This window comes from Leptonychotes weddellii, chromosome 8, assembly GCF_054177405.1.
Source record: "Leptonychotes weddellii isolate Sample4059 chromosome 8, ASM5417740v2, whole genome shotgun sequence".
NCBI classification, from domain to species: domain Eukaryota; kingdom Metazoa; phylum Chordata; class Mammalia; order Carnivora; family Phocidae; genus Leptonychotes; species Leptonychotes weddellii.
Window position 1 is genome coordinate 116,043,796 of NC_138376.1, and position 22,334 is coordinate 116,066,129.

Sequence of the window (22,334 nt, forward strand, 5' to 3'; positions counted from 1 at the left end):
TTAAAAATTAAAAAAATCGCTTGGTGGGGCGCCTGGGTGGCTCAGTCGGTTAAGCGTCTGCCTTCGGCTCAGGTCATGATCCCAGGGTCCTGGGATCGAGCCCCGCATTGGCCTCCCTGCTCGGCAGGAAGCCTGCTTCTCCCTCTCCCGCACCCCCTGCTTGTGTTCCCTCTCTCGCTGTCTCTCTCTCTGTCAAATAAATAAATAAAATCTTTAAAAAAAAATTGCTTGGTGGTAGATATTTGCTATTCTTTGGCATCTCAGTGAGTAAAGGGGGAAGACTACTCGTTTAAGTACTTATGCATGTTGAATACAGTTATTGACAAATTTAAAGGTGAGATGGGGCCAGTTCATAAATATAATAACTGATCCAAGAGGCTGTCTGTGTCATTGTCTCTCGATCAATGAAGGCAAGAGTTATGAAAAGAATATATGTCTACTTTCCCTCACATTTTCTTTACTTACACAGCTAAAGCCGTTGCTATTTATAGCCAGCCTTTCTTACATAAACCTGCACCACCATTTTATCTCTAATTCTGGGCCAGTTTCAAGAGGAAATTAAGTATTCATGCAGTTATAGGAATTCCTCTTTTTCTTAACCTCAATATTCTAGAAAATGTGTCTAAAGGTAGTTCTGGGCCTAAGTATTTTATTTTGGTGAGAGCTTCCATTTATTCACTCAATAAAAATTCACTGTGCATATATGTGGGCCAGATAGGTATGAGTGTTACAAAATAAACAAAATATAGTCCCTGCCCTCAAGGAGCTCTTAATGTGCTATTGGAGAAAACAGATATATGTCTTGATGGGTTTTAGGGTTTTAATGTGCTAGGGATCATGATGAAATTTAATGTGCCAGTGACTACAGAGCTGTGGGAGGCCAGAGGACGGGAGGTCCAGGTCCTAATAGTGTCAGGTCATGGACAGTGGCCAGCCCGAATGACCTTCACCCCATCTCCTGATGTGCACTGGATACCGAGGATAGAAGGCCTGAGATCCTTCAGCCTGGTCCCTGTCTGGGCTGACGAAACCATCTCCGTGAGTAGAGGGATGGGATTCTCCTGGTCTGTGTTATAAAGGCGGACTGAGAACAGTAGTCCTGGTAGACCTTCAGTTTCTAAAGAAGAGTGCCGCCAAGGCTTTCCAAAGGGCATCATCACAATATACTGTCATTATGCCTGCCGAACTCCTAGCTGGGCTGCTTGGAACAGCCTAGAGGTTGGCAAGGATTTATGGTCATTCCGGGTAACTGGACAATCATAAATCTTCCACCGTGCTTGCCTTCATAACAACTGAATTAGCTTGCTAGTGCAAAGAGCCATTGGGACTCAGAATAAATCATGCAGTCAGTCACTCAATAGATAATTATGGAGTACCCACTAGGTGTGAGGCATTTTGTTTCCTCTCTCATTGATGTCAAAAGTTAGCAGAGTAGCAGGGCATCGGATTCTTGAATCTAATTTCTGTTCCAAGGACTTTTTTGGTTTGTTTTTTTGTTTTTTGTTTTTAATTTGCAAGGTTGTTTTGAGGATGTCATCTTCAATCCTAATTATTCTCTCCCAGAAGAAACTAAATAAGGATTTGGGGAAAGATTTGTCCATGTCACACCTCTTTCTGGGAATAAAAACATAGATCAGCATAGGCATTTACACCTTTGTTATTTGCCACTGCTTTTTTCCTTTGAAAAATAGATCTGTAGTTCAATCAGTCCGTTTGTGGAAATCAAAAATAAAGCATGGCATCCCTTTCTTTCTGTGCATCTGCCATTAAATGAGTGTCTATTCCAGTAGCAAAAGTGACAGATGCAGATGAGGTAACAGCTTGCTGTCTTCTTAGTTGAAGCTTACTTTGCGATGGATCAGAGTAACAGAATTGGCGTTTTTAGAATGACTGGAATTGTATTTTGTGCTACTTGCCTGGGATCAAAGGTGAACCTCTCTCACAATCAGGGCTGACAGCATTTTGGAAGACAGATGAGAGTTTCTAGGTATAAGGAAGGTCTGGATGCTCTTTCTTTCCCTCCCCGCCCCTTCACATAAATATAACCTCTCACCTGCCACAGACCAAGGCTCAAAACTTCAGCCTCAGGGGGCCACTCAAATCTCAATCCAGTGTTTACAAGATTGTCTCCTGAACTCGCTTTCCTCAGGCCTCATAGAGGTGAAGGATGAGGGAGTATTTTCTTGGGGAGGAAAAAGTCAGAAGAGCCCAGTGTAAGAGGCTCAGCTCTGGCCCGTTGAATTCAGGTGAAGACGGACCTTCCAGTTGCTGGTGTTTGTCTAGGAAGTCATGCCGTGTGCCTCCTTCCATCAGCAGTCACTCCCAGAAGGGCCACACCAGTGGATCTCTGGCTCCAGGGGGCACTCGGCTCGTGTGGGGAAGGCACTAAGTGTTTGAACGGAACTGAATGTTCACTGCTTGCCTGGGATCTGGCCGATTAGGGAGATGGGTGCAGGTGGCCCCAGAGTTTAAAGGGTTGTTTTATAGGATTGGCGAATTGCTGATTTCAGACTGTTATGGGATGTCCGCTGGTGGGTATCCAAGTGGTTGAAGCGTTGCTTTCCAGTGTGGAAACAATCTGGTTCTGACGTCTGTCCCCCTGTTGCCACAGGCTGCGAGGAGGAGAGCTGGCTTCGGGCTTTTGTGCGTGCCCTGGCTACCCGGTTTCAGGAAACGTCCCTCCGCGGGGCCAGGGGGCTGCTCCTTGCTGAGAGCTGTGTGGGGGGCGCGGTTCCCCTGCCCGAGCTTTGTTTCCCTCGGCATTCTCCCCCATCTCGCCTCATCCTGTGTTTAAGACCTGCACAATGACAAATGCCGCGGAAGATGGGTTTTGGGGACTCGTTTTCAAAATGGAGCCGCCAGCAGGAGCTGAGGGACTCTCGAGGGCCCAGCAGTGCCGTCTGTTCACAGAGGGTCTAGGAGAAGCAGAGATGAGCAGTGGCCTTGGGCAGGGCTCGGTCCTTGGGGGGCCCCTGATTTAGTCAGGATGGAGAGGCCGCTTCGCGCTTGTGTGTCTGAGCTTTGCTTCCACAGCCAAACGACGTTCCACGGTGTTCTTTTGTGTAGCTGCCATTTGCCTTTGTCTTGCCCTGCAAACGGCAGGTGGGGGTCTCCTGTCTTGTTGACCGTGGAATCCTCAGCACCCAGCCTGTAATGGTAGAATGAAGGTTCTAGACGGGGAGTGGAGATCAGCGACCGTATGTGAGGAGTGGCTCTTCCTTTTTGTTGTCACTCTCTGTCGTGGGGTGTCTTCCCTTTCTGCAAAGACGCTCAGCGCCTTCTGAAGCAGTGGTTTGCCGACTAATTGGTTTGTGAATCCTCTGTGGCCCCTGTCAACCTGTGTAGACTCTGAGCTCCTCCTTACGTGCTGGGGTCCAGTGGCTCTGAGGGAGGATGGTGCCCAGGGATCTGCATTTTCATAGGGGCCTCTGAGGCAGGTGTTCTGTGAGTCAGGACTTGAGAAAGAGCACTTCCTGCTTCTAGCCGCCGAGTGCTCTGGAAGTAGGCTCTTCAGGTGGGGAGTCAACAATCGAGGAAGGAACTCTGACTCATTCCCACTGCTTTGATCACACACCTGGAATTTTCCACACCTTTGATTTCTTTTGTACCACCCCATCGAGTCCCGTGGGGACACTTTACCATTCTCTTCAAGTACCCTCTAAATATTCAGTGGCATGGCTGAAACCAGTTGACATTTAAAAAACTGAGTACTTTTATAGGAGAGCAGTAACAACAACAACAAAATTACTAGATGTACCATTAAAAATCAGTTAAGTTTCCCAAGTACCAGATCTTAAATAAATTCTATTGTAGCCCTGGGAGACTGGACTATATCACAGCCACTTCTCAAGGAGTCGGGGTCCTAATTACTTGCTTCTGTAGAACAATTGGCCTTTTCTCCCCCTCCCTTATAGTCTTGACTCCTTCCCTGTCCAAGACTTAGGTTTATCCTTGGCACCCTGGGGTCGATCTGTCCAGCTCCCATTCCCAGTCTGGGGAACACTCCTTTCCCACTGTTGACTGACAGGTAGTGTAGACTAGTACAGACACTGGGTCCCTTGCCCAGACCCGGCTGCCTGTCCCTTTGGATCATATCCTCCGGTGTGGATGTGGGCTTTTCTGTGACAGGCCCAGGGAATAGCAGTACTTACATCAACCATCTCCACCATGTTTGTAACGTGTGAGGCTCAGGTCTCCAGCTGGGGGGTTAGCATGTTCTCTGGAAATGGTTAGTCATATCCCAAACTTGCCCTAGAACCCCGAGTCCATTCGTGTGTATTTCACAAAGGGTGTGTTCCATGGAAACTTGGAATCACCTGCTGGGTTCCAGATTGGTGAGTGCCTTGGCTATTTCTGATGTGTTGGAGTGCCCAAAGCCCGCCGTGACAGGGAGGCCATCCCCGGCGGGCCCTCTGGCTGCTGTCCAGCCCTCCGGAAAGGGCTCTGCCATTCTCGTGCTGCTCCCAAAGTCACTGAAATCAGCAGGGACAAATCTTTTGCTCAGCATGGCTGCATCCTGAAAGGCATAGAACACGTGTTGGCATAAAGCCATGCAGATTGGGGTCAGGGTGTCTGAGTTTGAAACTAAGCCCTCAGTCCCTGAGTCAAGATACTCAAACATTTCTGTGAAATCGCAGTGAGGATCGTACCTAACTCAGTGAACTGTTCGATCTTTAATTCAAAAAATGATTATCAAGGGCTTCCTATGTGCCCGGCACTGTGCAAGGCACTGCTCTAGGGACGTACAGTTTAGGGAGGGATAACACCAAATGTAAAATTTTACCTGTGTGGTACATGCAACAAAGAAGTCTGTGGCCTTAGGAATACAGTTTCAGGGGTTAGGAGGTTGACCTTGTCCCAAGTGAGACCAGGGAAGTTTCCCCTTAGGAAGTGACTGTTGACTTCAGATAATGAGAAGAGCATACCACACATGCATGTGCAAAGGCCCTGTGGAGGCCTAGGTGGGGAGCATGTTGAGGGATCGGGGATGGGGCGGAGCAGGGGGTGGGGCCTGGCACCCAGCACGTCTTGTAGGCTGTGCTAGGAATTTTGGTTTTAAGTTTGATGGGAAGCCACCGAAAGGTCCTCAGCAGGGCAGTGACAGGGCAGTGACAGATTTGTGTTCTGAAAGTTGCTACCCTGGCTACAGAGAGGTGACTTTGAGCGAAGTCAGTTGTGCCCAGTGTGCCCAGGGACCTGCCCTCTGATCCCAGTGTGGCTCTTGGAGCAAGACTCCATGTGAGGAAGGTAATGAAAGAACTTCTGGCAAATTTTGCTCCTCAGGCAGAATGTCCCGAGGGGTGGCCCTGAGCTCTCACCTGTACCCTAGAAGGTACCTGAGCTTCCGGAAAGTACCCCCATACACCCCCTCGGCATCCCTTCCCCTCCCCCTTCTTCCACTGTTGTTAAATCTAGTATTAGTCTGGTGTATTTATTACAACAGATGAGCCAGTATTGATATATATATATCAATATATGATATTTTGGTGGGCAGCAAAGCAAGGTTTATTGAGCGATAGCAAAGGGATAGTACAAAGCTCCCAAGGAGGGAGGGGATCCGAGGGGATTGCCGCCGGAGTTTCTAAGTCTAGGGGTTTTTATGGGTTCATTGGCAGGCTGTTTGAATCTGATTAACCCTCCCTGCACCTGTCACCCAATCAGGTTTTTGTCACCTATCTATCATATGGGAAAGGGTGGAGGGCTCCTTCCAGGGCGGGTGCAAAATCTTTTTAAGGGTGGTTTCCTCTTAGGGTGTGTGTGTGTGGGGGGGGGAACCTCTTGTTCCTGCCTGCCTTCCACTTAAAAAGGATTTTGATACATTTTTATCATGCCAAACTCCAGAGTTTTCATTAGGGTTCACTCTGTGTTTTGTACTTTCTATGGACTTGACACTAACGACATTTTTCCACCATTACAATGTCATACAATCTCACTGCCCTTAATTGCCCTGTGCCCCACCTGGTCACCCCTCCTTTCCCCCAAGCCTTTGGCAACCACTGATCTTTCCACTGTCTCCATAGTTTTGCATTTTTCCAGAACGTCATATGGTTGGAATCCTATGGTATGTAGCCTTTTCCGGTTGGCTTCTTTCACTTAGCAATAGGTATAATAAGGTTCCTCCATGTCTTTTTGTGGCTTGAGAGCTCATTTCACCCATAGTCTTCCGCAAGTGGGCCTTGCCTGCTGGTCTGTGCCTGGAGGTCTCCAGATGGGAATAGCAATTTCTTTTCAGTGCCTGGCATCGCTTCCAAAAGGCAGCTCCACATCATCTTCTCAGTCTTCCTCTTCTGTGTACCTGTCAACCCCGAACACAGGTAGCCATAGCAGATTTAGGAGCTTTCTCAAGATAGGAGATGGGAAAATGTTCAGATTCAGTATTCTGTGTTCCTGAAATCCAACACCCTGGCCCCCCGGATTCCCATTGGAATGATTCAGTCACGCGCAGTGTGGTGACAGGATTGATAGTGTGGGAGGACTGCCATCTAAGAACTGAGCTGGAACAGGCATGTGCCTTTGTGACACCCTGGGTCTGAAGTGTTTCCAGCCTGAAGAGCTCTGCTTGGCCTTTAAGCAGTTTTTCTAAAAACGTAGGAATGGATCACCTTCTATCCAAAGACAGTCTCGGCTGTATTACTAAATGGAGGAGAAGCAGGACATAGCCAAGTGTGACTTCTTAAGAGACAGGCTGCATGCCCAATGCCTCTTGCTCTCCGTGGGTGACACCAGCCCTCTCTTCTGGAACAGCCCTTTATTCTCTCCCCGTGTCCTTAGCGGCTGCCCGCAGCCCCATAGCAACTTGAGCTCATTGCCCAGCTGTCTTGTCCACATTCTTGACCTGCCTGATCCCTCCTGTCTTCTGCTTGATGTGCCTCTGAATGTGTGTGCCCACCAGCTCCCTCAGGACTGGCCTGAGGGCTTGCACGCGGTGCTCCTGGTGATGCAGGTGCTGCTGGGGGGCGGGGGAGCTGGGGACCTAGAGGGGTCCCACTGCTGTGAATCAGTGCAGGGAGCATGAGGATGGTGGCCGTCTATTCAATGCAACCAGAACCTTCGGGACATCCATTCTGCCATGGCTAAGAAGGCTGTCCTCGCCATCTCTAAGAACTGCCTTAGCTCTCCCTTATTGTCAGCTACCTTCTTAGGATACCAACTTCTGCTTTTTTTCTTGTCACTTTGGCATTGTTCATGACCAGCTGTGCATGTTTAGCATTCATCCGTAGAAACGCAAACTGTTAAAAAAAAAAAAAAAGAAAGAAAGAAACGCAAAGTGTTATTGTTTCCAGAAAGCTCTGCCTCTGGGGATTTTTGCTTACATTTCTCCCTCCACCCTTGTAATCCTTGTGGTTTTGAATAAGTTGGTGATGTGTTAGGTCTTTACATGCAATTTTCAGGCCTAAGGAGTGAAAGATGCCCCGGAAGAGACATTTACATTAAATTTTTTTAAAAGAGGGATCAGCTGATCAGAAGTGCTCAGAAACCTTAGCCACGTCTGAGGTCGTGTTACTGATCCTTGAGTTGATGCGATGAGCCCTGGCACCATCGCGCTGGCTTTTTCTATTCGGCCCCATTTTACAGGTGTGGGAAAGAAGGGTCAGGAGGGTGAGCTACCTCGCTCCAGCTCGCACAGGTTGTAAGTGGCAGGAATGCAATTGAACCTGGGTCTGTCTCTCTCCAACCTCCCTTGCCAGAGATGATCACTTGTGAAAATGAATCGCTACATGTCAGGTTTTAGGAGGGGCAGAGATTTGGGGGTGGTGGAGGCCTGCCCGCATAGCCCTTCAGCGGAGGAACAATTGACACGGGGTGGGGGGCAGGGCGGGGAATGGGGTTCAGATCTGGGAAGGCACCTCCCTGGCTGGGCTCGGTGCTGTCCTGCTGCTTTCCCACACAGCTCCTTTCGTTAGCATCTCAGTGGCCACCCCTGACCTCTCAGCCCGGGCACCCCCTCACCTAAATGCTGGCCCTCAACACCCGAGTCTGCGTCCCAGCGGCTCCCACCCACGATTGTGCCCACCTGCTGCTGCTTGATAGGCGTGTCCTTGACACCTGCACCTAGCGGAATGCTCTAGCTCCCCAGCCTCGGGAATGGCGGGAGCTGCATGTATGCGGTCTGCTCTTTGAGGTCTGGAGTAGCCATGACCCAGGTAAGAAGAGAATGTATATTGTGCTACTGTCGCCTGGTCTAAGGCACGTTGTCTCTTACCAGGTGATTTCTGCCACCTTCTACGTGACTCTGTTCACCCCCATTCCTCGCACAGCCCAGGGTGATCCTTTCTAAGAGGTGAATCAGATCACGCCACCACTCTGCTCAAACTCGGCTTTTCTCTCACTCAGGGGACAAGTCAGTCTTTACAGGGTCCCCACCCCAAGCCCACTAGAGTGACCCCCGACTCCTTGCAGCTTCTCAGATACACCTGGGCACTTGCTTGTCCCCCTCGACGTCTTCCTCCAGACATCTGACCTGGCTTCCCTCACTCTCTTCAAGGTCTTCTATTCAGATATTTCTCTCACCCTAGGTAAAATTCTAGCCTTGCTATTCCCTGTCCCTCTCCTCTGCCTATTTTTTCTCTAAAGTATTTATCACCATTTGCTATGTGGTATGTGGTCCTTACGTGCTTATTGTCTGTCTTCCCCTACCAGGGTTTGATCTCCACAAGAACAGGTATTTTTGTCACTTGTCTGTTCTTTCTCTCTGGCATCTAGAAAGTGCTTGGCAGGTAGTAGGTATGCAGTCAGTAGATGTCACATGGATCTGCCTGGTGCTCTTAGCGTTTGCTGTAGATGTGCCTAGTTCTAGAATAATCTCATGAGACCAGTAACGTGAATCTTCCTATCTATGAGTTGGTATTCATTTTCTATTTTTGATGGTTAGGACAGCAGCTGTGCCCTGGGCTGCTCTGACATGAGACGGTGTGGCAAGTAATTTGCTCAGTGATAATAGCAAGATAATACCAAATCAAGCAAGTGAACTCTCGACAAATTAAAACATAGTTTATGGTGTTTATAAAATAATGTCAGTGTTGCTCACCCTTATCACACCATGTTTTCTTGCCCGAGAGGAATGGGGTGATGCTCTGTGTGGGGTGCTAGGTGGATGAGGGTCGTGACAGTGCCTGGGTGCTCTGGGTGCTCCAGAGATGAACTTCAGCTGTGGGGTGTGTGGGATAAAGGGAGGTACAGACTTGCTCTTCTGCGCAGCAAGAATAGCATCCTCTGTGGACATTATCTTAACCATCCCTTTACCATAGGATAAAGTTTGGTTAGGCTGTTTCATTTTTTTTTTTTTAAGAGAAGAGTTTGGGAGATATTACTGTTTGGCTTGGAGCCAGCTTCAACCCTTGAAGCTTATTTAAATTTTAAAATAAGTGGGTATTAGGGAAAGACTGGTAACATGGGATCACACCATTTACCAAGGGTGTTGGAGCTGGGATGACCTACACGTGTTTCCCCCATTTTGGTTCCACGGGAGGCCATCCTCTTCCAGCCCCTCTGAATGCCTGGCCACCCAGGCAGGTGTGAGGTGGTCCCCAAGCCCGTGTTACCCATTAGGCTCGGCTCCATTCTTTCTGCTCAGCTTCCCAGCTTTTGAGGCCCCATGTGCTTTGTTCTTCACTTCCTGGCCTCCCAGGTTCCCTCCTTGGGCTTCATTTGAGAGTATGCCCTCCAGCCTGCACCATCTACCACCACAGATGCCTTTCCTAGTTTATTTCATTGTTTTGCTGGAACACTTCTTCCCCAGATGGGAGGCCAGTCTATTAAGATGTAAAACGTGATGTGTCTTGAAATGTCTGTGGTGTTTCTCCAACTCTTCGTTGGCAGTTTGTGGGCAGGGAGGCATCCAGTTTGGAAATCATTTCCCTACGGGATTTTGGAATTACTGCTCCCTTGCCTGATGACGCAGATTCTCTCCCTGCCCCTGTGTGACCTGTTTCCTTTCTGAAAGCTTCCAGGATCTCCTCTTTGTCCCCAATGTCTTGAAATTCCACAGCGATGTGCCGAAGGGCAGGCTAGGCTCCTTTTTTAAGTGGAAAAGATTTCTTGCAGTTTCCAGGGCTGATTTAAACATGTAATATTATAATATTTAAATCTGTGCCACTTAAAACCAAGCATAACTCTTGATGCTTATGGTTTTTCCAGTTATAAAATCAAATCGAAATTGCAAATTAGCCAGAAAGCACCCAGCGGATGGAATTCAAGCACACAACATGAATTTAGTGTGATGGCTAAGTCACTCCTTTCGAGGTTAGGAAGGAGGCCCAGCCCTGCCCCTGCACGTCCTGTAAGAGATGTCTTCTGGCTTCACCTGGTGGGCATAAGTCACCAAGGTATGAATCTAACAGGTACTATATCTATTTGGTATTACTCATTAGCCCATGACAGTTAAAGGAATTCTGCCTGATGCCCACGTGTAGACACAGAGTCGAGTTAAAGGTTAAAGGATGCCCATCCAGACGATTCTTAGAATAAATATGCTTGCTTACAGAAATTTTTGGGATTGTCATTAAAATGAAAACATGGAATGTAAATCTTTTCATAGGGAACCCACAGAATCCCTCAACTTCAGCTCCCCTCTGTTCTTCCTAAGCCAGTGTCCCCTGCGCACTTACAGCAGGGGGAGTGCTCAGAAGTGCTGGCTGTGGGAATGGGCCCTTGCCCACCCCTGCCCCCCGTGTGTCCTGCCCCGCGTGTATCCGTCCGGGGCTGCCAGGGTCACAGGTTCTGATCATGTCCCGCCCCGCGTGTGTCCGTCCGTGGCTGCCAGGGTCACAGGCTCTGATCGTGTCCCGCCCCGCGTGTGTCCGTCCGGGGCTGCCAGGGTCACAGGCTCTGATCACAGCCCTATTGGAGCTGTGGACTTGCTGAGAACCATGAGCCTCTGGCACATTCAGGGAGCCATTAGGCTGTGGGTCACAGAGCTGGAAAACAACAATCCATGTTCAAGCTGTTTTATCTCAAGCATTCCTGCCCCTATCGCTGCTGTGGAGAGAAGTGAGCATTTGTATATATATATTTTTTAATACAAACACACTTGACAGGGTTCATGGTGTAAATTTTCTGGCAAGTTAGAAGTGTATGTGCATGTGGTATGTGAGTGTGTGCACACATGTGAGTGTGTGTGCACATGAGAGTGCGTGAGCATGTGAGTGCATGCATGTGAGAGTGTGTGAGCATGTGAGTGTGTGCATGTGAGAGAGTGTGTGCACATGTGAGAGAGTGTGTGAGCTTGTGAGACTATGGGTGTGGGTGTATGTGAGTGTGTGCATGTGAGTGTGTGCATATGTGAGTGAGTGCATGAGTGTAGGTGCACGAGTGTGCGTGTGAGTGTGTGTATGCACATGGGACGCATATATGTATGTGTGCGAGTGTGTGCACACATGAGAGTGTGTGCACGTGCGTGAGGGTGTGTGTGTTTCCACAGGCTGGCCGTGCTTCGGGAGACCGTGTGGGTGGCCCGAGTGCATCCTCATCCCCGGGCCTGTTGTGTGCTCTCAGCCGAGGCGGCCGCCTCCAGGCTACAGCTTCTGCCTGCACAGGGCTGGGCCTGCAGTGTGTCCCTTTATGGTGGCGCCATGGGGGTCCTGCGGCTCCCACATCTGCTCACGGGCTGGGAGCTGGGGGGAGAGGGTATTGCAAATGGCTTATCTCTGAACTGCTTGTTGGATTGTTAACTGCCCTCCAGGTCCCAGATGTGCTCCTTATTACTGCATTTTCCTCCAACACCTCTCGGGCTCGAAACCTGGATTTTCTCTTACCTTTTCCTTCTCCCTCATCTGCCACCCAGCTCAGCTCCAAATGCCATCTGTTTTCCCTCCCTGTTAATCGTGGTTTAAGATCTTTTTGTTCTTGCCACAACTCATTCAAGCCCGGTTGGCTCACGCTGGGCTGAGTGTGTGTTTCTCAGCAGCCTCCTCATCTCCTCCCCTCCTCCCCTTTGCCCTCAGCCCTGCAGCTGGGTGGGCTCCCCTTGAGGCATTTCCCACCCTTGCTCTGGAGCCCTCCATGGACTAGCCTCTGCAGGATGAGGAAAAAACTGCAGCCTGCAGGGTGATGGATTTTGTTTGTCCTTTACAGGATTTTAAGGAATTGTTAACCAACTTTTAAAATATTGTGATAGTTTTATATTAAAAATCTGTATTTTCAACTTCTCCTGAAAAGTTAGAAAATCTGGAGGCACTAAGCACACGTTCCTAAAAGGAAGGTCACAATTGGCAGGAATGGAGTGTTCTTTGCTGTCTTTCTTCAGGGCATGTTTTCTCCAGTTTGCCATGCTCCCCACTACTCCTTATAGCGCCCCCAGGCTACCTTAGTGCTCATTTCTGTTACCTGTCTGCTTGCCATCAGGCATTAAAATTGGCAGCACAGAGCTGGGTGACTTCCAGGCCAAGGACCTCTTTACAAGCCATGTTTACAACTCACATTGTATTTTTGTCTCCTGTGTACCATTTTGCCTTTTGTGGGTGATCTCCCTCCCCCTCTAATCCTGTCCAAATCCTGCCACTCCTCAAAGCTAGCTTATGCATTCCTTGGTGAAACCCTCCCAGGCAGCCCTCGGTGGAAGGTTTCCCTCTCCTTAATTTCTCAAGCACTTGGGGTTTGTCTTTCTCTTTTGGTGCCATGTTATTTTGTTTTGAGCTTAGACTGACAGTCCCACCTGGGCAGAGTCTCACAATGCTGGACCCACAATGCCTTGCATATAGTGGATTCTCAACAGATGTATGACCAGGAAGATGCATGGTCATGATCAAGGGGCTTGTTCTGTGGGTACCAACAGGAAGGCCTCTGACTAAAAGGGAGGTATGTTAGCTGGTGACTTAGCCCAGGGATCCTTAAGAGATGATTTCACTTACTGTCACCAGAACCACTATTTCACTTGGAAAAGGGACCCTGAAGATATTATTTCACTTACTGTCACCATTACCACTGATCTATTTTTAATGTGGGGAAATCCTCAAACGCAACTAAACTCTGGGACATCAGAGTGAGCTGTAGCTGTGGTTACTCCTTTGTCAACGGTGTGATCTATCACTAAAGTTATTTATTCAGTGACACTGCGCCATACATTTAAAAGCGCTAAAGAGTACTTCAATCAAATGTAGAATATTTCTGCACTCCTCATTAGATATTTTAAATACCAAATATACATAGGATTCTCTACTTGATACTAGATCAGTCTTTGCTCCCCAGGACTCTCCCATGTGTACCTCCATGACTCATGTCTCTATGTCATTGTGCCCCATGGTTTGGTTTTGGCATCACCGACCTTCAGAACACACCCTTGCTCCACCCTCCTGGCATGCATGCTGAGCTCGGACTCCTAGCTATTGACAGATCAGGGTGGGGGTAATGAGAAGCATCATAGGTTGGTAGAAAGTGTGCATGCCCAATAATTGTTATAATTACTCAGTTGGTGAAGACAGTTCGCACCAGGAAAGCCAAGCCTAGGTTCTCCCTGCCACATACCCTTGGTAATGGTAGTGACCTTGTGATGCGGGGCATTTTCTTTACTCTGTCAAGCTCCTTTGAGAGGGAAGGAGGCTTTGCTTCCCAATGTCTGGGCCAGGGGGTAAGTGGGCTCTAGGGCAGTCCTGTCCAATGGAATGAAAGGGTCTACATCTGTGCAGGAGCCACAGGCCACATGTGGCCCCTGGGCACTAAAATGTGGCTGATGTGACTGAGGAACTGAATTTTTAATTGTATTTCATTTAGTGAATTGTAATGAAAATACCACATGTGGTTGCCATATTGGACAGCCCAGATCTCGAGGGTTGGAGAAAATGGGCCAAATGTAGCATCTGAGGAAGAGCTGAGTGCATTCCTAATGAGAGTATTGCAGATGCCTCCCGCGTGGGTGGGACTCTGTGTTGCTGCACAAGTGAGGGCCCATTTGACCGAATTTGGCAGGGCATCAAAGCTGGATAATGTTTGCAGGGAAACGCATTGCTGTACTGTTCTGAGGAGAGCATTATTTACTTATTCTTTCATTTCCTTTAAGAATAGCAGACATTGGGCTTCCCTTAGCTGTGACTCCTTGAGCAGGTTCTATATCCTGCTTCCTGTGCTCGAGGACATTGAACCTTAACTTAAATACAGACTTTGTGTTCACACCTAATATTAATGCCAAACCCACACGACTGTTTTGGGGAAGGAGTGGAGAAACTGAGGAGGATTCTGTGTAGATCGTTAGATAGAAATCTGTGGGCTTATTTCTTTCACTTAGCTTTTCTTGGGTAGAATCAGCTGAAACTGGCTGTGGGTATTTTGGCCTTATATGGTAGTTTTTAAAGCTACACTGTGCTGTGGATGTAACCGAAATAATCTCTAACCACATTTACCAGAACATACCCCAGTGTGCGCTGGGCTCTGCTCCGAGGGGCCGATGGCCATTGGTTCGGCATTCATTGGCCTGGGGAGGTTCCCTGTGGGCTCCGCCCACACTGGGGCTCCCCAGCTGTGGCCTGTGTTTGTGGACTGCTGGCTGTTTCAGAATCTAGTGAGATTCTCTGTTGATGTTTCAGGACCCACCTGTCCTTTCACTGTGGAAAGTCTAATAGACCCTTGAGAGCTGTACTACCATCTGTAGCTTCCTAAATGACTCCTTTCAGCCGGGATTTCACATACACACAAAAATAGGAAGTGGGGCACGGGCAGCTCAGAGTGACAGAGCGCCAGCATGGTGGGGGCGGGGGGGAATGTGGTGGCGGACAGGGAGGCTGATAGCCATGGATGGAGGGAAGCAGCATGCACATCCAGTGTGCTCTTTCCCAGCGTCCTGACCACAGAGTGCAGCCTTGGGATCCTCCCAGCATCCTCAGCCTGGATAGAGGCCACATCTGTACCTACCTCCATTTCCAGCCCCTCTCCCCTTCTGGAAGGATGGGTGAGGGGTATGGTGGAAAGTTCCAAACTTCTATTCATGGTTTGGTCTTTCTTGTGACCAGCCCCCATCCAGGAGCCCACCAAGAGTCACCTCATTAGGACTCAAGATGTTCCTACCAGCCAGGAAATTCTAAGGGATTTAAGAGCTCTATGTCAGGAACTGAGATCAGACACTAAATGTTAGAACAAATGTTGGCACCCCCATTCATAAGGGTTTTAGGAGCTCTGTGCCAGGAACCAGGGGTCGAGACCAGTATATACATTTATCATTTCACAGCAGTGTATCATATTCCTTAGTTTCCTCCAAACGCTTGGGTCCTCTTTTGTATTGGAATAGAAAAAAAAAGAATGGTTGAGCACTATTAGTAAATGCATTTTACTAGAAAGGAGATACTCAGGAAGTGAGGCTTGCTCTTGAAGACCAGGTGATGCAGCCAGCACCAGGTGGCTAAGCCCAGATGTCCTTCATAAAGGTCTCTCTCTAGCTTCTGCAGAAACATCCCTGTGACAGGGAGGAGCTGGGGAGGAGGTGACTCCTACTGGGAAGGTGACACGCAAAATTGCAGCACTTTCCTAAATGCGATTATATTTCAGTGTTCTCAGAATGGCGCAGATCAGACAATAGAAATAAGAGGTAGCAAAGACCTACTCTGGGGTGGAAGTACAGATTCCAAATTGGGGACGTCTTTCACCACATTCCAGCTGGACTTTCTTGCCCTCTGTTCTGGATTGGATGTCTTTGGTTGCAGGAATATTACACTTCACTCACGTTGGCTGAAATAGGAATAGGGATTTACTTAAAGGTAGGTGGGCTTCAGAGGTGGTTTGACTCAGTGACTCAGTGACTTGTCCAGGACGCTGAGTTCTTCTTTCTCCTTGCTCTGCCCACCATGAATCAGGATCACTCCCTTTGTAGTTGCAGGATGGCTGCCAGTAATTTATGGCTAAGAGCTTCCCCTTTCCACTTTCAGTTTAGAAGGAGCGAGCAGGGATGCTTCTTGTGGAAAGAGCATCTTTTCCCAGCACCCCCTCGGGTCTCCGTTGGATTTCCTGGGCTCTCTGGAGTCAGTAGGTGGAGCTGGGTGATCCTGACCCAAGCACCATGCCTCAGAAATCTGCGGAATCAGGTTCCCCCAGACCCAGAGCTGCGAAGGGAGATGCGGATCTGGAATAAAGATCAGGTAGCCACCAAGCAAAGGGTAGATGTTGGGTAAGAAGCTGCAACTCTCACTGCTCTTTCTGTAATCTGCTGAGTCCCATGCTAGCCTCATAATTGTAGTTTTCTACCAGAACGTCGGAAGTTGTCATCTTTGAAATATTACTTTCTACTGCTTCGTGACTCTTAAATCTTCTTTGCTCCCTCTCCCCTCTCCCTTCCTTTTCCCCCTCTTCTTTCCTCTTACCCCCTCCCTCCTTTTCTTCCGTTTTCTTCTGGCTTCTCCTTTCTCCCCTCTTTCTCTTTCTCCTACTTCCTCCCCTTCTCCTCCTTTCCCTCCTCTACCTTTTGGTCTCTCCTCCCCCCCAGTTGTTGACCTCCACCCTTCATTAATGATCTAGTTATTTATTTAAGTTAACTAAATTGGTTTGGTGCAATGTAGTTGCTCACTAAATAGAATGCCTTTCTATTTGCTCCCCCCAGGAAGAAGAAATGCCAGAAGTAGAAATTGACATTGATGATCTTCTTGATGCAGACAGTGAAGAAGAGAGAGCTTTAAAATTACGGGTAAGCAGCTTTCAAAATCTAGAACTTGCCAGTCTTGGATGCTTGAATTGGCTTGAGTCTCCAGAACCTGGCATACACTGATCCTGCCCTAGGGCGGTGTTAGCTCCAGGACTTGAGCAACGGCAGTTTGCTGAGAGGAAAGCAGTGGGGTGCTAGGTATCCGTCCCCCTGCACTGCGTCTCTGATGGTAAAGCAGGCCTTGAATCTACCGGGTCAGTTCTCAAACCACCTACCAGGTATGCGCTTCCGTAACTACCTCTTCTTGGAGAAAGAGCCGGTTCTGCTTCCAGAAATTCATTTGCCAGGAAAGGAAGAGATGCTCCACAGTTATGTGAGAGGAAGAGATGCTGAGCCAGACCCAGAGTACCCAAACCCAGGACTCTGGTCTCACGGTTGTGGATTATTGTCACCCATGGAATCAGTTTCTAGAGAAGATCGTTTACAATCTAATAAAAGACATATTATTAGAGTATGCTCACCTGGTAGCCTTCTAGTACACCAGTGGATGTTGAACTGTCTCCTGTTTCCTCAGTCCAGAGCAAATCGACATTTATTTCCTTTCTCACAGGAGGTCAAATCTATCATTTTAAAATTTGCATTTGGGAGTTTCTAAAACCAATTAGCTTCTGACCTGTCATTGTTCTTAATATTCACTGATAATTACTGTTAACGGCTGTTGGTCATCAACAATGGCAAGTCATCTCTAAGGGCAATTAAAGGGCACATTTTATTTTATTTTATTTTATTTTAAAGATTTTATTTATTTATTCATGAGAGACAGAGAGAGAGAGAGAGGCAGAGGGAGAAGCAGGCTCCCAAGGAGCAGGGAGCCCGATGCGGGACTCGATCCCGGGACTCCAGGATCATGACCTGAGCCGAAGGCAGACGCTTAACCATCTGAGCCACCCAGGCGCCCCTAAAGGGCACATTTTAATGTATTAATGTGTTCAATGTGTTAATGATTACTTGTGTCCCTCATGTGGTGAACAGTCTCAGCTTAATGATTATTTCTTGTTTGTAAATTTAGTTGGGACATGATAGCATCTAGTTACAAAAGTTAAAAAACAATAAAGCAGGCACCAGATCTGTACAAAATGTAATGACATATAAAAGGTTTTTTAAAATTGAGAACTTCAAAGGGGCTTTAGCTACTTAGGCCATCCGCTTTGGTTTCCAGGTGGGGACACTGAGGCCTGCAGAGGTGTGACAAGGTGGTTTGTGGTTGAATTGCAGCCAGGCCCCTGGCTTTCCATGTCAGGGGTGATTATTACCATTTCCCACAGGCTGTCTCAACTTAAGCATATGCAGTTTATTATTAAGCAGTTGGTAGGCCAAAGGGAAGGCGCACGTGTGTTCTGAATTCGTGCCTAGGAAGGTACAACTTTTGATATCTTCAAGATGACCCAACGGGTGCTGAAATAAAGTGCGATTCTAGATTGTTGATATGAAATCTGGATTTACCATGTGTAGAATAACACCATGAAGATAAAATGATTTTTAATTGATACTGAATTTTCAAATAATCAAACTTACCTTCTGTGTATTTCATTCTAGGAAGCTCTTGTAGACTGCTACAAACCAACAGAGGTAAAGAAATCGCTTTTCCTAAATGCCGTGTTTGAATTCATTTTTATTAAACCAATTTGTGTATTTTTAAAGCCAAACAACAATACATGGTTTGGTTAGTGATTATTATCCATAAGTGAAATGCATGCTTGACTACTATTAACTTCCTTAAATGAATGCCCAAGCATACCTGGTTCAGGAAGACTTAAAACTAATGGAATTGGGTGTGTTGCTTGTCTTTTTTTTTTTAATTCTTTATTTAAATTCAATTTAGTTAACATATACTGTATTACTAGTTTCAGGGGTAGAATTTAGTGATTCATCAGTTGCATATGACACCCATTTCATCAAGTGCCCTCCTTAATGACCATCACCCAATTATCCCTAAAAGCCAAATTCAAAGGTAATTGTGAGAGGGTTTGGACTCATTTCAGTAAAAGTGTTAGATTTATAACTGGAGAATACATTCTTTTAGTATATAGATATGCATTTTTAAGAAGCTTAAAGTGGAATCTGTCATTCAGAAGAATTGTCTTTATTGGAAGAAGAAATTTTATGCTTTGTTTGTGTATTTATCATCAAGTGGATAAATATTAGTATAAAAAACAGTGGGTATTAGTTTGATTAGACCAAAGCATTTAAGGTATATTCCAAAGAGTGAAAGCATGGTGTAGAAATTAAGGATTTGATCAGTCATGAAAAGATTGGTAAAGGAAGTCCTTTTCATTTGTTCCTGTGATAAATCAGAGAAATTAGAAGATCCATCAGATGTTTTTTGCAACATCAAAGCAATGGTGGTAGGACTTCTGATTTTTTGAAGTGATATAATTACAAAGTGAGAGGAAAGCATACTTCCACAAGAGTGTGTAAGATTAAAATGACTAGGGTGTTTTGTGATCATTTGGCTTGAGACCAATTACTTATTTGAGCCTTATTCTTATAGTCTCCAGTGTTCCTTTATGCTGATTGTGTCTTGCAGTCATAGAGATTTTTAATTCTAATTTTAAAATTATAAAGTTATTAAATATATTTTTTAATTAATGTAGTATATACTCATAGTTTTGAAAGCCAAAAATACAACTAGGCTTATAAAGGAAAAGTAACATTGCCTTTCCTATTCTTCAGTCCCTCTTCCTAAAGGTATATATTTTATATTTATATTTTATATTCAAATAGTTTTATACATCAATACTTTTGGCTGTTTTCCTACTATTTACTCTTGTATTCCTAAATATGCAATTGCTATTTATTTTTTTCATTTATTGGCTTAAAGGGAAATATGATAGCTCTCTCACTCTCCACATAATTCATTTCCCTTTATCCCCTTAATAAAGTTATTGACCAGAATTTTGTTGAATCAATGGTCAAGGTTTATAGTATTATTATTTAAACAGATATTTTTCACTGCTAAGCCAAACAGTGAAATATGACCATGTCTCCTTTTCTGTATAGCTCTTTGTTTTTCCTGGAATTGATAGTTTCTTGTCTTTTATTTTTGTCTAGTACCTATTGCTATTTTTTGTTGAACTCTCCAATATCTTTGTTAAACATGTAGTATCTTTTCTGTATATTCAAACCTGTCATTACTATGCCCCCACCCCAGGCTTTCCTCCTGGTGCCCCTATGCAACAATCTGGAGAAGTTATTCTCTGGGTCTATTGAGTAGCTACTGTAATAAGATTTTTGTTCACTGTTGTCCTGTTAGATACTTTGTTTCTTAAGTCCCAATCTTCCTCATTTTTGTGGGAGTACATCCTCCAGTAGCTTTTTGGGAAAAGATGCATAGAAGGTAAATGTTTTGAATCTTTTTAAGAATGAAAATGTATCTTGATTAATAGTTTTGATGATATAGAATTCTGGGATAAAATTTATTATTAAAACTCAATTTTAAGGCATTATCCTATTTTGTCATTTCTCATATTAAAAAGTCTGATGCCACTTCCATTCTCAGAGCTTTGTATGTGACCTATTTTTCCCCCCTCAATTAACTTTAGGATTATCGCCACACTTTGAAATTTTACAGTGATATGCCTCAGTGTGGGTCCTTTTTTTATCATGTGCTGGGTACTTTGCAAACTCTTTTAGTCTGAAGATATATGTCTTTCAATTCTTAAAAAAATATTATTTATTTATTATGATTTTTTATCAGTTCCTTCCTCAGTGTTCTATAATATTGGCTCTCCTGTTACTTAGATGTTACATCTTTTAGATGGAGCCTCTGATTTCTTATCTTTTTCCTTTTGTTGTCCCTCTCCTTGATATTTTGTTCTGCTTACTGAAAGATTTCTGACTTTATTTTCTAGCCCTTTTATTGATATTTTAAAATTTCATCTGTTTTTTTTTTAATAGTTAAGAGCACCTTCTTGTTCTCTGTTCACTATTTTGCTTTACTATTTCTTCTTGTTTCATGGACACATTTTATAATTTTTTTTCTCTTTGAGGATATTAATCAAATGTTTAATTTCTGTTTTTATTTTTAAGATTTTTCTGCTCTCTGCATTGTCTCTGTTTTCTCTGAATCTCACTTTTTTTCTTTCTGTTTTCATCTGTCTTTGCTGATTTTTTGGCAGTGTGTCCATGAGTGTTAGGAGCCAGTAAACTGATTGAATCTGTGTAACGTGAGCACATCTTGTCTATTGGTGGGTCTCACCATGGATGACCAGGTTGCAAATCAAATTTTTTTTTTAGTGGTGTGTGTGTGTGTGTGTGTGTGTGTGTGTGTGTGTGTGTGTGTAGGAAGTGGTCCCCACTCAAAATGTTGCTATTTGGACATCTTTTTACGAAAAGATTTGGGTTTTGTTTTTGTTTTCTTAAGAGTTTGACTATCTAAACTTCTTGAGGAGTTAATAGTTTGATTAGAGGCTTTCTGGAAACAAGGACAAGATGGAGGCAAGAGACCTCACCATTAGGTTTTTTGGGAAAAGAACCTATTTATAGTTATCTGGGGGAATTAATATAAGAGTTAAATTAATTAGGGGTGCCTGGGTGGCTCAGTTGGTTCAACATCTGCCTTTAGCTCAGGTCATGATTTCAGGGTCCTGGGATCGAGCCCTGTGTTGGGCTCTCTGCTAGGCGGGGAGTCTGCTTCTCCCTCTCCCTCTGTGCTCTCCCCATCTCTCTCAAATAAATATATAAAATATTTTCAAAAAAGAGTTAAATTAGTTAGATATTTAGAGACTTATATTGTTGTGAAAGGTTAAACAAGAATAGTAAAATAGTCAAGAAAGGTGATAGATTGTATCACTGAATTCACATGTGATGTGGGGGTAGGAGGGTTGCTGCTGAGAGTAGATCCAGACGGGTAGGTGTAGACATGCCATTTACTCACTTAATCATTCCCTTCTTCTTCGCTTCTCCTCCTAGTGGGACAGTTCATGTTCTGGTATTTAGGTAAGAAAGGTTCGACTTTCATGAGCCCTATTCTCTTCCAGTTGTTTCAGTATCTAGGAAGCAAAACATTCATACTTGTTAACAGCCATGCAGTTGAATGAAAATGGTGAGTCTTGCTTCCCCCAGAACAAAAGTATTCCTCATCTGGTTTTTATAAGGAGTTTTAAAAGATGAAAGATGTAATATTTGAATACTCTTTGGAGTTCCAAAGGAAGAAAGAAGGAAAGGTGTTTACATGTGAACATCTCTGTGTTCTTTAGCTCATGGTTTCTAGAAATGGAAATGGTGAAAAATGCTAAGGAATTTCAGTCAAGTTCATTCATCCATTAAAGGGGTCATTTCAGAAAAGGTTGGCAGTGGGTTATGATGATAAAAATTATAGCTTATTATTTTCCCAAAGCTCTAGAGTTCGCATCACTGTAACAAGCACTATCTTATTTAATCCTCACAATCGTGACTTGAAGAAGAAGGTTAGGTTATCTTGTCTATGATCTCACAGCAGTAAGCAAAGGGAGGACTCAACCGCAAGTTTCAGAACATCTCATCTTGTGCTCATTCTTTCCCCCTGCCTGGCTTCCTAAGCTACTTGACTTAGAAAGACATTTAGGACATTAAAGGACTTTGTCCTATCTCAAATAAGTGCCTACCAATTAACAATGTTCTTTTTAGAGTAGTCCTCTCTGAAGGTGCTATTTTTTGATCAAAGGATTTTGCATACAATTTTATGTCACTTTGAAGTTACAAATGTAAAGAAGACGTCTTTGCTGAATCAGGGACA

At 45.4% G+C, this 22,334-nt stretch overlaps 1 protein-coding gene across 1 annotated transcript in view; it reads left to right on the forward strand.

Annotated features, from left to right (window-relative positions):
- PPP1R14C (protein phosphatase 1 regulatory inhibitor subunit 14C) overlaps positions 1-22,334 on the forward strand; it is an 81,790-nt gene that overhangs the window by 38,297 nt on the left and 21,159 nt on the right. Inside the window, exons 2-3 of the mRNA XM_081829150.1 lie at positions 16,517-16,600; positions 18,155-18,187. Of these exons, the coding sequence (XP_081685276.1) occupies positions 16,517-16,600; positions 18,155-18,187 (117 nt within the window). The remainder of the gene's footprint in view (positions 1-16,516; positions 16,601-18,154; positions 18,188-22,334) is intronic.